This window comes from Chiloscyllium plagiosum, chromosome 7 (genome assembly GCF_004010195.1).
Source record: "Chiloscyllium plagiosum isolate BGI_BamShark_2017 chromosome 7, ASM401019v2, whole genome shotgun sequence".
In the NCBI taxonomy this organism is placed as follows: Eukaryota; Metazoa; Chordata; class Chondrichthyes; order Orectolobiformes; family Hemiscylliidae; genus Chiloscyllium; species Chiloscyllium plagiosum.
Genome location: NC_057716.1, coordinates 64,786 through 80,048, shown reverse-complemented (window position 1 = coordinate 80,048; position 15,263 = coordinate 64,786). Strand labels below are relative to the sequence as shown.

Below are 15,263 nucleotides of genomic sequence, written 5' to 3'. Positions count from 1 at the left end.
CTGCTAAGATTTGCTTTCCCAAAATGCAGCACCTTGCATTTATCTGAATTAAACTCCATCTGCCACTTCTCAGCCCATTGGCCCATCTGGTCAAGATCCTGTTGTAATCTGAGGTAACCCTCTTCACTGTCCACTACACCTCCAATTTTGGTGTCATCTGCAAACTTACCCCTTATGCTCGCATCCAAATCATTTATGTAAGTAATCTTAGAGAAGTGTCAATTAATGTTCATTAGATTCATTCCTGGGCGAGGAGTTTGTGGTATGAAAAGAGTTTGAATAATGCTATTTTCTAGAATATAGAAGGATGCGAATTGTGCATATTGAAACATATATCATTCTGAGAACACTTAACGTGTTAAATGCTGAGAGCATTTTTGGAGAGATTGGAAAGCTGGCCATTTAGATCTAAGATGAGAAGAAATATTTTCATTCAGAGGATGGTTAATTTTTAGAATTCTCTATCCAAGAGAGTTGTAGATGCTCGGTCATTATTGATTGCTGCATTTTTGGATTCAAGCGGAACTGAGCGATACTGCAGGAAAGTGAAGTTGAGATCAAAGATTAGCCATGAATTAAGAGCAGTGCAAGGACAAAGGCCTTAGTGACAAATTCCTCCTTCTGCTTTCTTATTTTCTTTTTTTTTGTGCACAGGGTGATCGTGGTGATCCAGGGCCTGCAGGTGTTCCAGGTGTACAAGGTGGTCCTGGGGCTCCAGGTCCTATTGGTCCAACTGGAGAACCCGGTGCTAGAGGTGAAACAGTAAGTCTCTCATTCATTCATTATTTAATTGCAGTGCTTTCCTCCGGATGCTTTTCCTTAGCAGTAATTCCAAAACAAAAAATATGCAAATGTGCTAACGAGGAACAGAAGTAGCCATTCATCTGCTTGGGTCTGCTGTGCCACACAATAAGATCATAGCTGATCTGATTTTCACCTCTAATCCACATTCTCACCAGCCCCTGAGAAGTTTCCAACTCCTTGCAGAACAAGATTCTCCCTACCTGCCATAAAAATCTTCAGAGACTTCTGCCAGGATTCCGGGAAAGAGTTCCAAAGGCTCATAACTTCCTGAGAGAAAAAAATACCTAATCTCTGTTTTAAGTGAGCAACCTCAATTATTAAATGGTGATCTCACGTTTTATATTCTCCCATAAAAGAAAACATCCTCTCTACATTATTCTGTCAAGTCCATTAAGATTTTATGTTTTAGTCAAGTCATCTGTTGCTGTTCTGAACTCCAGCAGATACAATCCTAACCTGTTTAATGTTCGCTCATTCATTGCCAATGGATTTACTTCCTTCATTCAATACGTGCACAGTACTCCAGCTGAGGTCTAAAGAGTGCCCTACGTAACTGAAACATAATCTCCATTTCTGTATATTCACACTCCTTGCAATAAATGATAACATTTTTTCCCAACGTTCCTAATCACTTGCTGTACCTGCATGTAAATCTTTGAAATGCGTGCACATGGACATCCAGATGCCTCCTAATCTCAAAGCTCTGCAATTTCTCATGATTTTGATAGTATGCTTTGGTTTTGTTCTTCTTTTGAAAATGGGCATTTACATTTTCTCATGTTATAATCCATTTGCCACATCTTTCCGACCTGGATAACCTATTTATATCTGTTTGCAATCTTTTTCTGTTCCCTTCACAACTTAATTTCCTACCTAACTTCAGCAAATTTGATGACTAAACATTCCATCTCTTCATCTAAGACATTTCTACAAATTAGAAATGATTGAGGTCAAACACTGATTCCAGTGGCAAACCACTCATTACATCTTGCCAATCTAGATAAAATGCATTTATTTCTACTCTCTGTTTTCATTTAGCTAGCCAATCTTGTATCTATGCCAATATGCTACCCCTACACCACAAGCTTTTATTTCAAAATGGTCTTTGATGAGGCACCTTATCAAATGCCTTCTGAAACTGAGTACAGAATTTGTTCCCCTTCATCCATACACAGCTATGTCCTCAAATAACTCCATTAGATTGGTCAAACATAACTTCCCTTGGCAAGATTACTTTCAACTTACATAAACGCACTGTTACAATTTCCTTAATAAAAGCTTTCAACATTTCACCAGATATTAAGCTAACTGGCCTGTAGTTTCCTACTTCCTGTCTCCCTTTCAGCATAAACAATTTACAATAACTTTGTTGCGAACTAATGTAACCATGCCTAAATCAAGGCTGGTTGGAAATCATGCCCTCAATACTTGTCAGCCTGTAGCTCTGAGAATTAACTCATGCCACTTCTCTGGTGATTGTGATTTTCATGAGTTCCTCCCTTCCATTTTCTGATTTATAGCTGTTTCTGGGATGTTACTTATTTCCTCTATAGTGAAAACAGATGGAAACTATCTATTCAATTCATCTACCTTTTTTAAATTTTTCATTATTAATTCTTCTGTCTGACTTTTGCTAGGACCTATGCTCACTAAAAGGTCTTTCCATTTTTAAAAATATTTCTGGCTAGCTTTCTCTTATACTTTTGTCCCTCTTTTTTTTTTGGTCACTCTTTGCTGTTTTCAAAGTTTCGATGTCCAATCTTCCGACCTGCTACTTGTTGTAGAGCCATATAGCATGGAAACAGACTCTTCAATCCAACCGTTATCTATGACAACCAGACATCCCGATCTCAACTCATCCCATTTAGCAGCATGTGGCCCATTATCTCTCTAAACCCTTCCTTTTCATATCCTTGCAGATGTATGTTAAATGCTATAATTGTACCTGCCTCCATCATTTCCTCTGGCAGCTTATTCCACACATGCACCACCCTTTGTCTGAAAACGTTACCTCTCAGGTCCTTTTTATGTCTTTACTCTCTCACCTTAAATCTATGCCCTCTAGTTTTGGACTCCCCCATGCTAGAAAAAATACCTTTCTATTTACCCTATCCACACCCCTCATAACTTTATGAACCTCTATAAGGTCACCCCTCAGCCTTCGATGCTACATGGGAAAAACACCTAGCCTAATCAGCCTCTCTCTATAACTCGAACATTCCAGACCTGGAACATCCTTGCAAATACTTTCTACACCCTTTCAAGTTTAACAACATCCTTCCTGTAGTAGAGAAACCAGAATTGTATGCAGTATTCTAAAAGTGGCATCACTAATGTCCTGTATAGCAACAACATGACATCCCAATTCCAAAACTCAATGTTCTAACCAATGAAGGCAAACATGCCAAGTATCATCTTCACCACCCTGTCTACCTGTGACTCCACTTTCAAGGAACTATCTTTGCAAAAATATCTGCTTTTGCTTTTAGCTTGATAATATTTTAAATATTTTTTGTTAAAATGGATGGTGGGTCCATCCCTTGGAATTTTTCTCATTTGTTTGAATGAATCTATTTCGCAAATTCTGAAATATCCCCTTAAGTATCTGACTCAGCATTTCTATTGACTAATCCTTTAATCTAATTTCACTTTTGCAATCACAGTTGTTGTCATAAATTGCCTTTATTTAAAGTAATAATCTTAGACACACTTCTCTCTTCCTCTACCCGAATGTAAGATTTAATCATATTATGGACATTGCTACCCAAGTGTGTTTGCATTATAAGATCATTAATTAGTCCTATCTCTTTGCTCAATACCATGTCTTAAATAGCCTGCTCCCTGGTCAGCTCTAGAAAAACTACTCCAAGAAACTAGCCTGAAAAAGTTCTAAAATGCTATTGTCACATTTTCAGTTTAGTGGCATAACCATTCAACAAAGAAAGATGGAACACATATATAATAAATAATCTTTATTCTTAAACCGATGGCTCAGCGGTTTACATATACCAGAACCATTCTGTGGCCGAGCCAAGATTTTCATTGACAGTTATTTCCAATTCCAGTTCCACATTGTTCATAAAATTATTTGCATTTTGATACACCTCTGTCAGACATGAGTATTTTTCAATACTCAATATTCAGTCAATATTCAGATTAAAATTTTCTGTGATTATCGCTGTATCGTTCTTTTTTCTTTCTTTGTACTTCAGCATAACATATGGGTACAATTAGGGGATCTGTAAATCAGCCCCACAAGTGACTTCTTGCCTTTACCACTTCTCACCTCTACTCAAATTATTTCCATATCTTGGGTAGCTCCTCTCTAGTGTGTTCATAACACCATTACTTTTCTGAGTCACCCTTGCACATTTTCCAACATTTCTAACATTCCCAAGTGTCCTGTACATTTCAAAGTTCAGCTCTCAATCTGAATCATCTTGCAGCCATGTCTCTGTACTGGCTACCAGATTATACTTGTTAATTTGTATTTGCATTATCAGCTCTTCTGTTCTGTTTCAAATACTATGTGCCTTCAGATTCAGAGCCCATAGATTTATCTTTTTCCTCTCTTTGTAAATTCTTATTTATTAGTTGGCTCTTAGATTCAAATGCTCTGTTCCTTCTTGTCACTGCAGGTTTGCCATTTCCCATTTTAATTCACTGTGTCATTCCAAATTTGATTCCTTGCCCCCACTGTTCTGTTTAAAATCCCTTCTTATTTTCCCAGTTATTGGCAAGAGCACCAGCCCCAGCAAGGTTCAGGAGGAGTCTGTCCTATCGTGATTGAATGCCTTATTTTCGTTCTAAATGGAAGAAAATATCAATAGCATCGTAACCCCACGTTATAATTGCGTTATTTTAATAACACAAACAATAGGAAGAAAAATACTCATGTCTGACAGAGGTGTATCAAAATGCAAATAATTTTATGAACAATGTGGAACTGGAATTGGAAATAACTGTCAATGAAAATCTTGGCTCGGCCACAGAATGGTTCTGGTATATGTAAACCGCTGAGCCATCGGTTTAAGAATAAAGATTATTTATTATATATGTGTTCCATCTTTCTTTGTTGAATGGTTATGCCACTAAACTGAAAATGTGACAATTCCAGACTTTATTTGAGTATTAATATTTTTGGTTGGGTCAGATAAGAGCCTAAATACATCATCTGCTTCTGGACTCAAAATTTGCCTTAATTGCTGCCATTATATAGGTTTAGTTAACTTATATATTATGAACAGTTTTGAAATTGTAACACAGTTTGAAATGCATGTAAAAAGAAAATGATACTGAGAAACCACTAAGAGTACAATAGTTAGGTGAGAGCCAAAACTGTATGGAGTAGAGTGTAATTGGGGTAGGTGGGGACCAGGGATATTGGCAACCCATCTGTTTTACAAAAACTATTCACTCTGTCTTTTCTAGTGACCTACATAGAATAGAGAATTGGATGGACTATCACCACCACTGGTGGTGGCACCCAGTATCTAAAGTAAAAACTACCTCATTGTGTTGTTGAAATCTCCCTGCCATTAAATGTATTCCTCCATGAAGCAATGCCAATCTTCTTGAATATGAAATGTTAGCATTGTAACAATAACTCTTCCTTTCCTCACAGGGTTCTCATGGCCCAATTGGCACCTCTGGACGAGCTGGAGGGCGTGGGCTACCAGTAAGTTGTTGAATTTGTTATTCAGTATTTGTACAATGAATGCCTGGATTCGCTGCAGCTGACATCTAGATTCATCCAGATTCATGAAATGTCATTGTATCCCAATAACCTCTCCAACCACTGCATGCAGTTAAGTTGAGTGCGATCTTCAATAACAATCAGAATATATTTGTTTATCACGGATTCGACCACAAGCTTATCACACTTGAGATTTTTAGAAGAATGTGTGTCTTACTCTTAATAAAAACAATGGGCTGAATTTACCAGTGGTGGTGGTACACCTTTCTCCACACCCATCCATCCGCTGGAAGAATGCAGGGCAAACCCTGCTGTGGCTATTTCTGGAAGCTCTGACAGGATTCAGTGGTAATCAGATATTTGGCAGCCTGTCAGCTGGATTACTATATCTTAAAAGACAAAGAATCTTCCTCCAGGCGCTGCCAGTCAAGCTGCATCACAGAGAACAGTGAGTAGACCTGGGTCTGTAACTGGTCCAGGAGCAGTAGTCAGGAAGGAGATTCCAGAAGAGAAGTTAGTCATTTGGGATCACTGGGCCCAGCCATGCAAGCTTGGTCCATTTAGCTCTTAGCTCCAGGGAGGCCCTCTGTGAAATACAGAGTACTTAAACAAGAGACCCACCACTTCCCTCAAACCACCACCCACACCTGAGGCTGCCAACGCATATCCATGTGGCAGACGCACTGGTACTGCTTGGAGAATGCTTCTGAAATGAGACCATTAACTAGCCACTTAAAGACCTCAATGGCCAGATGGGAAGGCCAATCTTGACTCTCTGCTGACATAGTCAGAGTGAGTTAGGGAAGTAATGTATCGATGCTCATCTGGTCAAAGACATGCCCCCATCCAAGATCCCAGACCATTGCCTGAAGTGAGATACAGGAATTATTAAAATAAAACCCAATTCATCTGAGAATTGCAAGACTAAAAATTATTTCACATTTGAGACTTTGGTTTGAGGTTGAGCATAAGGTGGTAGAGTTGTGTGCTGATGTCATTTATCTGTTTGTGTTTTATTAGTTTTAGAATGGTAGGCTGAAAGTCTCTTTTTTTGCTGAGGGATTTCACAACTTTACATTATAAACTCTTTGACAATGCTAATGCAAGTCCAATCCAAAACTGAGATTTATAAAACACACATAATGCATTGAAAGTATTGATTGATAGTACATAATGGAAATGTTATGTGACTTGCCAAAGCAGTGCAAGGACCAATGTCTAAGCATGAAGATTATGTATGTTTGGCTGCAAATGCAGAAGCTGAACTCCAGTATATTATAAGACATTGTCTTCCCCAAAGTCATAAAAGAAATCAACACTAGTCCTAAACCTAAAGTTTTCCTACCAACAATTTCTCTACATATGTTCTGTACATAAATAGATGAAAACTGAAGACTCATTCTATCCTTCCAAAATGAAAATATGTTTAGACATACAAGAATATGAATCTGGAATTCACAGATTATAGGCCAAAGAGCTTTTTCTTTCTAAGTTCATAAACCTTGTGTGAAGATTTCACCATAAAGCCATTGTTGTACATATATATCAGTACCGTTAAATATCTGTATGGTTAGATTAAACCCATCAACATGCACACTGTTACAATTCTGGAACAGCAGTATTGTGTAACGGTTTAGAACAGAAAATGTCTGGTAGCACCTTTTCAGAAAGAAACACACTGGATTTTACAGCTGTCCCTTTCAGTGTATTTTTGGCAGGGAGGCGGGCCCATGTAAAGTATGTCAGAAGGATAGACCATTGTGTTCCTGCCCACCACTCCTTGACATGGTGCCATAATACAGAGGGTGGGAAAGGTACCCGCTAATCTGTGTGCCCTTAGACCAATTGTGGTCAGTTATTGCCCGCTTAGGTCCCTCAATTCACTCCATTGTCATAATCTGGGCAGTATAGGGACTTTGTGGCACAGTGGCAGTGTCCTAATCTTTAAGCCAAAGGTCTTGGCTTAAGTCCCGCCTGTCTGAACAGGTTGGTTAAAATGTCTGCATTGAGCAGTGGCAGCTGGGTCAGAGAGAGAAGGCTGCTTTTTTTAGTTAAAAAGGTGCAAGATGAACAGAACGCATCATTTGGGATGGAGAATGTATACATGCACCCATGCATCCCAGAAGATAAAAACGGTTATACTTGGTGGTGAAGGTACTGGTCACACTGGAGCTCCATTTTGCCGTGAACAAGATGAGTCAGAACAGTCTGTGTCTTTCATACATTTTTCTTTGTGGCATATCAGGGGCACCACCCTCCAAAATATTACCCCACTTTGTGTCTACCTGCCTACACTGTAAAACATATCCCACCTCGGGATCCTGCTCCAAACATATGCTAGGACTTAACTCCCTCTGGTGGCCATGCCTAGGATCTCTTAGCAGCCCTGGCCATGCCCATTACTGATTTCTCACACGACCACAGCTGCCACTAGGTAGTCAGCTTGCTCAGCAGGTCTGGAGAGCAGGACTTTCTGTCACTGAGGATGGAAATGCAACTCCCTGCTTGGTTAGACTGCTCACAACAAGTCGAGAGTGTGGTGCTGGAAAAGCACAGCAGGTCAGGCAGCATCCGAGGAGCATGAAAATCAACATTTTGGGCAAACGTCCTTCATCATTAATGAGGCTGGGAGCCTAGGGGATGGAGAGATAAATGGGAAGGGGGAGGGGCTGGGGGGAAGAGCTTTAGGGCAGAGGAGATGACCTGAGGGTTGCAGTGAGAGAGACTCAGAGATCTTTGTAGAGAGAGGAGGAGAACATTGTAGAGAGTTCTCGCTACAAAACTCTCTTTGTAGAGAGATAGAGGTAAGCATCCTTGGAAGAGGATTCACAGTGAGGTTAAAATCAACTAGGAGAAAGTGAGGACTGCAGATGCTGGAGATTAGAGTCGAGAGTATGGTGCTGCTGCAAAGTGGTCTTTGTTAAATATGGTCCATTTTATACTCTCCCTGTAAAATCCAGTTCAATATTTGGGGTTGAGGATCTTCCATCAAACTTGACCATTAACTCTTTTTTTTCTTTTTGTCCACATTTCTAACCAGCTCTGGCGATGGTTTTAATGACTTCTGCTTTTTTATTATTTCTGCAGTATTTTGCTCTTATATTGATGGATATTGATTCGTCACTACAAATTAGACATTATCAAATTGACCGTCCAGCACTTTCCAAAGAGACTGACGAATCTGGTCTTTGCCATTAGATTGTGAAATAAGTTGATTATAAATCAATACCAGTTCTACTGGGCTCACCTTTCTTCTCAACCAACTTAAATAGAATTGAAAATCAGGCAGAATATAAACTGCATTGCCAATCTACGCTCAGCTCATTGGGTGTAACTTGCAAAGATTAGTACTGTCCCTTACAGCATAACAAAGACTGATTACTGAAATAATAGAAAATTTTCAGTCTAATAAAATTTACATATTACAGCAAAAATGGAGTTGGGACTATTAGCTCAAATAAATGGAGCAGAAGAACATTTTGCAAAAACTGCACGGAATTTCCTTTGGTATAATGTACTCAGGCATAATGATCAGTTTACTGGTAATTTTAAACAAAATAGGTGAAAACATTGAAAAATGCCTCTTAACAGGGCCTGGGACAGGGGGAACATGAGGATCCAATAACTGAGGCCTGAAGTGAGGACTGCAGATGCTGAAAAGTCATTCAATAAAGTGTGGAGCTGGAAAAAGTACAGCAGGTCAGGCAGCATCAGAGGAGCAAGAGAGTCCACATTTTGGGTTGGGAACCTTCATGAGGAATCAGGTCTCAACACGAAACGTCAACTCTCCAATTCCTAATCCTGCTTGATCTGCTGTCTGTTTTTCCAGCTCCACACTTTATCGACTCTGGACCTTTTAGAAGTCTGTTGTGCTCAGTTCATGGGTAGATCTGCTATGCTCAGGTTGGAAGTCCAGGGCAAGGCCTACTTACTGTGCTGGAATTGGGCCGGAGTTCACTGTGGTCATTGTGGGGTCAGCTGTGCTAAAGTTGGGTGGGTGGCCAGTGTGCCCTGGTTGGAGGCGACATGTTTGAGTGAAGCCATTCTGCTTGGTTCAGCGGCAGGGCTAGGAACAGGCCTGCAGGCCAGGAATGGCATCAAAATATGCTTTTCTGAGGAAATTTTCTAATTTTGAATTGAATTCCATAGGGTCCTCAAGGTCCCCGTGGTGATAAAGGAGAAAACGGAATTCAGGGTGAACGAGGTCAGAAAGGTCATCGTGGGTTTACTGGTTTACAGGGTCTTCCAGGTCCTCCTGTAAGTAACTAAACACCTAATAATTGTTATTTCCAGACCATTTCAAAGCAGGTTTTATCATATTTATGACTAAGTTTAATTTGCTCCAATATTATTTGACTTGCTTTGTAGATGTGTTCTTGATAAAAGCATATCTTCATACTTTCTTTCTATCTGCATCTAACCAGCATGTTCCATCCATTAAATTAATAAGGACAGAATAACAGAGCATTAAGTACAGAAACAGAAAACACTGATCAGTTTGCCACAAGTAATTAAGTGAACCCAATTCTATTTTCTCTTATTAGGGTCCACCTGGTGAGCAGGGTGGTCCTGGAATTCCGGGGCCATTTGGTCCACGAGTAAGTATTGATTCAACATGTACAAGTTTAATTGAAAATACAGAATTCATAAATATTCCACCTGTGACTCTCTTTAAACCATGACTTGGAATTTCCTTCGTTCTTGTGCAGTAGTAGTCATTCGAGCAGTATAGCACCATTTTCTTCTGTGAAGATTCATGTGGATGTGACTTTCACTGTGAAGTGTCAGCTCCTTTGCACAAAACTGTGGCTGCTGAAACTCTACCCAGCTCAATAACATAGATTTACTCTTGTGCACATGTCACCTTCCTGCATTTATCCCATTTCAGAAGTGTGTATGGAAGGATGGAGATGCAGTTCAGAGAATGTTTATGATACTGGTACAATGTCAGGCAAAGGTGGATTTTCTTATGAGGAATGGTGGACAGACTAGGCTTGTATTCTCAGGAGGATAGAAGAGTAAAAGGTGCCCTGATTGAAGCAGATATGATGTTGAAGGATCTAAGTAGGGTGTATATGGAAAGGATGTTTCTCTTGTGGGAGAATCTAGAACTGGGGTTCAAGGTTTTAAAAATAAGAGGTTGTCAATATAGGTATTTCTTTCTCACAGAGTGCTGAGAGTCTTCAGAACACTCTTTCTCAAAAGATGGTGGAAAACAATATGTTCATTTGTACAAACTTATATACTATTAAACCTCTTTCTTTAAATGTTGTCAAAAGCTAGTATGAATGATGACAAGCATGTGTATGAAGTAATCAAAGTAAGTGGTAAAATCAAGATATATAACCGGAAACCAGTAGTGTTTTTATGTCATATACATTTTCAAATTGCAATCCCTGTTTCTTAGTGTAAGCTGTTGAGTTTCTTTTCATGGATCAATAAGTAGTTCTTTAAATATTTGTTGAGTCATGCAGAGGGTGATGCATGTATGGAATGAGCTACCAGAGAAGATGGTGAAGCTGGTACAATTACAACTTTTAAAAGGCATCTGCATGGGCTCATGGATAGGAAGAGTTTAGAGAGAAATTGGCCAAATGCTGGCAAATGGAATAGATCAGTTTAGAATATTTGTTCAACATGAAAGAGTTGCCATGCTGTTCAACTCTGACTCTACCTAATTTTTTTCTATTGCCTAATGAGACTGGTTTCCGTAAATTATCATATTGTTTTCCATTCGTTTGATGAAACTGTCTTTTGAGAGCTCGGGCTGAAGTCTTACAGGATTTGATCAGAGTTATCCCCATTCAGAAACATTGACAAACCATTGTTGCCTGAGTAAGGAGTGATTTTCCTGTGTTTAGAATACAGGACACAGATTTAAAATGAATGTCACCAAAACCTGTGATAACTAGGATAGTTATGTCTCAGTTTGTTGATTTTGAAATATGGATCATATATGCTCCTGGATGCACATATAACGTTACAGCATGTTGTATTGTTTTAGGGACCTCCTGGCCCAGTTGGTCCTCCTGGAAAAGAGGGTCACGTTGGTTTCCCCGGGCCTATTGGACCCCCTGGTACACGTGGCAGTGTTGGCGAAACTGGCCCTGAGGTAAACCAATACAATCTTAATGATTCAGGAATGCATCTCTTCAATCCATTTTAACTGGGTGCTAGTTTATCTATTTCTATGTTAAACTATAGCGTAGAAACTAAGTGAGGGAGAAACAAAGCAACTATCAAAGACCAGAACTTGCAATGAGCGTTAAATTCTCTGTAATTGTAGTTAGTATAAATCACGTTTGACTGCAAGCAGCATTAGCCAGGATTTTACATTTGTTAAATGAAAATGGATGATTAGAATGATGCTGACTTTTTGCCTGATATGTTTCTGAATACTTTGACTGTCTCACTAATTTAACACTTTCTGACAGACCAACATCAAATTAAGTAAGATTCAAACTGCTTATAGCTCTGATTGCATTGGGTATGTGAATGGGGCAGTAACTTTGAATCATCCAGTAGTAAATGTTGATTAGAACTTGGCTTAAGTATCGGGTTGACTCAAATATAGTATTCTCTTCTTGAATCAGAAGGACAGGAGCTCATGTTGCCCTCCAGGATCTGAGCATATGCCTTAGGCTCTATTTAAGTACAGTATTGTGAAAGTTACAGGTACTATTATTTGGATGAGATATTAAATTGTTGAATGTACCTGTTCAGATGAATAAATAAGGGCCCACAGTTCTCCTTAAAGAACAGTCTGATGAGCTGACTGAATTTATCCCTTTTTCCTGTCTGTTTGAACTTTTTGTAATTTGGCGACTGCATTAAGTATGATTAGTGAATGCAGTTCCATTGCCATCCGCCAGCTGCGTAATATTGTAAGATGTTTTGAAGTTGTGAAAATTGCTAAACAAACTTGTAGTATTTGTACTAATAAATTTGAAGTTAATAGCGTTCTGTGTAAACCAACTACACATTAATTAATAGCGCATAAATGCTCCTTTGATTTCCCATTTACAGGGTCCTCCTGGTGATGAGGGCCCATCTGGTCCTCCAGGTCCTCCAGGTCCTCCCACTGCCACCTATGAGGATATTTTGGGCCATTATGAGATAGAACCAGATACCTTGGATATACTCAATGCTGACGAGACTTCCGATAGCATGCCAAAGGATTCGGGAGTGGATGCTACCTTGAAATCTCTCAGTAGCCAGTTAGAAACCATGCGCAGTCCAGATGGTTCTAGAAAGAACCCAGCTCGAACATGCCAGGATCTTTTGTTCTGTCACCCAGAAAAAAAAAGTGGTATGTATTCGGATAAGAACCATTTTTTCCTGTAGCAATTCAGATATTTCTTTCTGAAGCACTGAACCTGTCTTATTTAAAGAATAGCAAAACAATGCAATGCTCACTTCCGTACAATTGAGGTGACTTTTAATCTCAAGTGTTTTAGAAGAGATGGGAGGACTGGGCAAGAAAAAATGCCCTCACTGATCTGAGATGCACGTCTGGGGTGTTCTAACCCCTGGAATTGGCATAAGTCCACTTCCTGCTGGAAAAGAGACAAAGAGGAAAGAACTGTTAGCCACTCACCAGATTGCAACGGGAGGAGGTAGAGGAGGCTCTTTGGGCCATCTGAAAGGAGAGAAGGAGAAGTACAAGGAAGTTTTTTGTGAAGGACTCAAATATAGACTCCTCCTTTTCCTGCCTCCAAAAAGAAGAGACTGGCACTCAGCTCTAAGATGACTTCTTTCTAAAGACCCTCCTCGACTTGGTGGGAAAGGCAACTCAAATCAGGCCTACATTCTGAAAATAACAATAGGTAGGTAATGAAATATGAACTCCAAAAGTTTCAGACCTGCTGGGAGAATGGAACCATCCAATCAAAATTGTTTGTTTTTAAAAACCGATTAATGAGATGTGAAAGTGACTAGGAAAACCAGCACTTATTGTCCAGCCCTAGTTTCATGAAGAAGATTGTGTTGAACCACTCCCTGGAACTATTATGGTTCATGTGGTGGTGCGGTAGACCCACAGTGCTATTTCAGAAAGTCACAGGATTTTGACCGAGTGATATTGAAGGAACGGTGATATACTTCCAAGTCAAGATGGTGTGTGACTTGGAAGGGAACTTATAGGTGGTACTTCCATGTCCTTTGGTATTGAGGATGTCATGTTTTGGAAAGTGGACTGTTGAAGCAGGCTTCACAAGTTGCTTCATTGCTTCTTGCAGCACTGTAACTGTGCAGATGGTAGAACAAGTAAATGTTTAATGTGATAGTCTTCAGCATGTTGGAGCTACACTCATTCAGGTAAGTTGTGAGTATTCTATCACATTCCTGAGTGGTGTCTTGTAGGTGGTGAACAGATATTGAACAGTAAGGGGTGAATTACTTGTTATAGGATAGGATAGCTTAAACTGAAATCCTCTTACTCCACGTAATGCTCTTCTCAGATTAGTTTTCAAATTTTCTTGGGAATTTTATCTGTCAAGCATTAGAGAATTAAATAAGATTTGTTAAGGCTGTGGTCAGGCAATTAAACATAGTCTTCTCAGATGAGGAAATCTTTTTTAGACAACGGACCTTTCCTTTTCCAAGTTTTGTAATGGGATATATGAACACATTTAATAACAGGGAAGTGTTAACAGGCATGTTAAAATAATGGTACAACCTCGATTATCCAAACATCAACTATCTGAATTTCGGATTATCCGAACAAGATCTCAAGGTCCCGTAAAAATGGCATTAGGCAACTCAGCATTCAGTTATTATTTAAACTGCATTATGGCATGCATTACCGAATAACTGAAATGTTTAGATAACTGACACTCATAAATTTCCACTTGTTTACAATCAGATCAGTTATCCAAACGATCAGTTTTACGAACAAAATATTCCCGTCCATTTCATTTGGATAATCAAATTTGTTCTGTAAATACTTGAATGTGAATGTATTTTACAGGGGAGTATTGGATTGATCCGAACCAGGGTTGTGTTGAGGATGCTATTAAAATATACTGCAATATGGACACTGGTGAGACCTGTATTCTTGCGGATCCACCTGAAATACCACGCAAAACCTGGTGGAGCAAAAAGAATGACGATAAGAATGGATACTTATGGTTTGGTGAGTCCATTAATGGTGGATTACAGGTGAGTAAATGACACTGCTCAACGTTTGCAAATTTGAAAAAATAGGTTTTTTTCATTGAGCAACAAACATAGTTTCCAGCTCCTTTCATTTGTAGCTGGGGTCAGGTATGGTTTTCAAAGCAAAAACATACTGGTTCTAATTGGAAGAATCCTGGGTCCTCATTGAAAGATACTGGTACATTGATGAAGGTAGATGCACATTTATATTCCGAATAACAACAATAATAAAAAAATCACATTATTAATACACAAGAAAAAGCAGCAGTTATGTAGTAATTTAAGAATTCTGGATTAGTGGTGCTGGAAGAGCACAGCAGTGCAGGCAGAGTCCGAGGAGCAGTAAAATCAACGTTTCGGGCAAAAGCCCTTCATCAGGAATAAAGGCAGAGAGCCTGAAGCGTGGAGAGATAAGCTAGAGGAGGGTGGGGTGGGGAGAAAGTAGGTAAAAACAATGACTGCAGACGCTGGAGACCAGATTCTGGATTAGTGGTGCTGGAAGAGCACAGCAGTTCAGGCAGCATCCGAGGAGCAGTAAAATCAACGTTTCGGGCAAAAGCCCTTCATCAGGAATAAAGGCAGAGAGCCTGAAGCGTGGAGAGATAAG

General features: G+C 39.5%; 1 protein-coding gene across 1 annotated transcript in view; it reads left to right on the top strand.

The window, feature by feature from the left end:
• The window catches only part of LOC122551236 (collagen alpha-2(V) chain-like), a 256,530-nt gene that overhangs the window by 229,156 nt on the left and 12,111 nt on the right, over nucleotides 1–15,263 (top strand). The window contains exons 46-52 of the mRNA XM_043692826.1: nucleotides 655–762; nucleotides 5,429–5,482; nucleotides 9,650–9,757; nucleotides 10,045–10,098; nucleotides 11,505–11,612; nucleotides 12,527–12,809; nucleotides 14,469–14,659. Of these exons, the coding sequence (XP_043548761.1) occupies nucleotides 655–762; nucleotides 5,429–5,482; nucleotides 9,650–9,757; nucleotides 10,045–10,098; nucleotides 11,505–11,612; nucleotides 12,527–12,809; nucleotides 14,469–14,659 (906 nt within the window). The remainder of the gene's footprint in view (nucleotides 1–654; nucleotides 763–5,428; nucleotides 5,483–9,649; nucleotides 9,758–10,044; nucleotides 10,099–11,504; nucleotides 11,613–12,526; nucleotides 12,810–14,468; nucleotides 14,660–15,263) is intronic.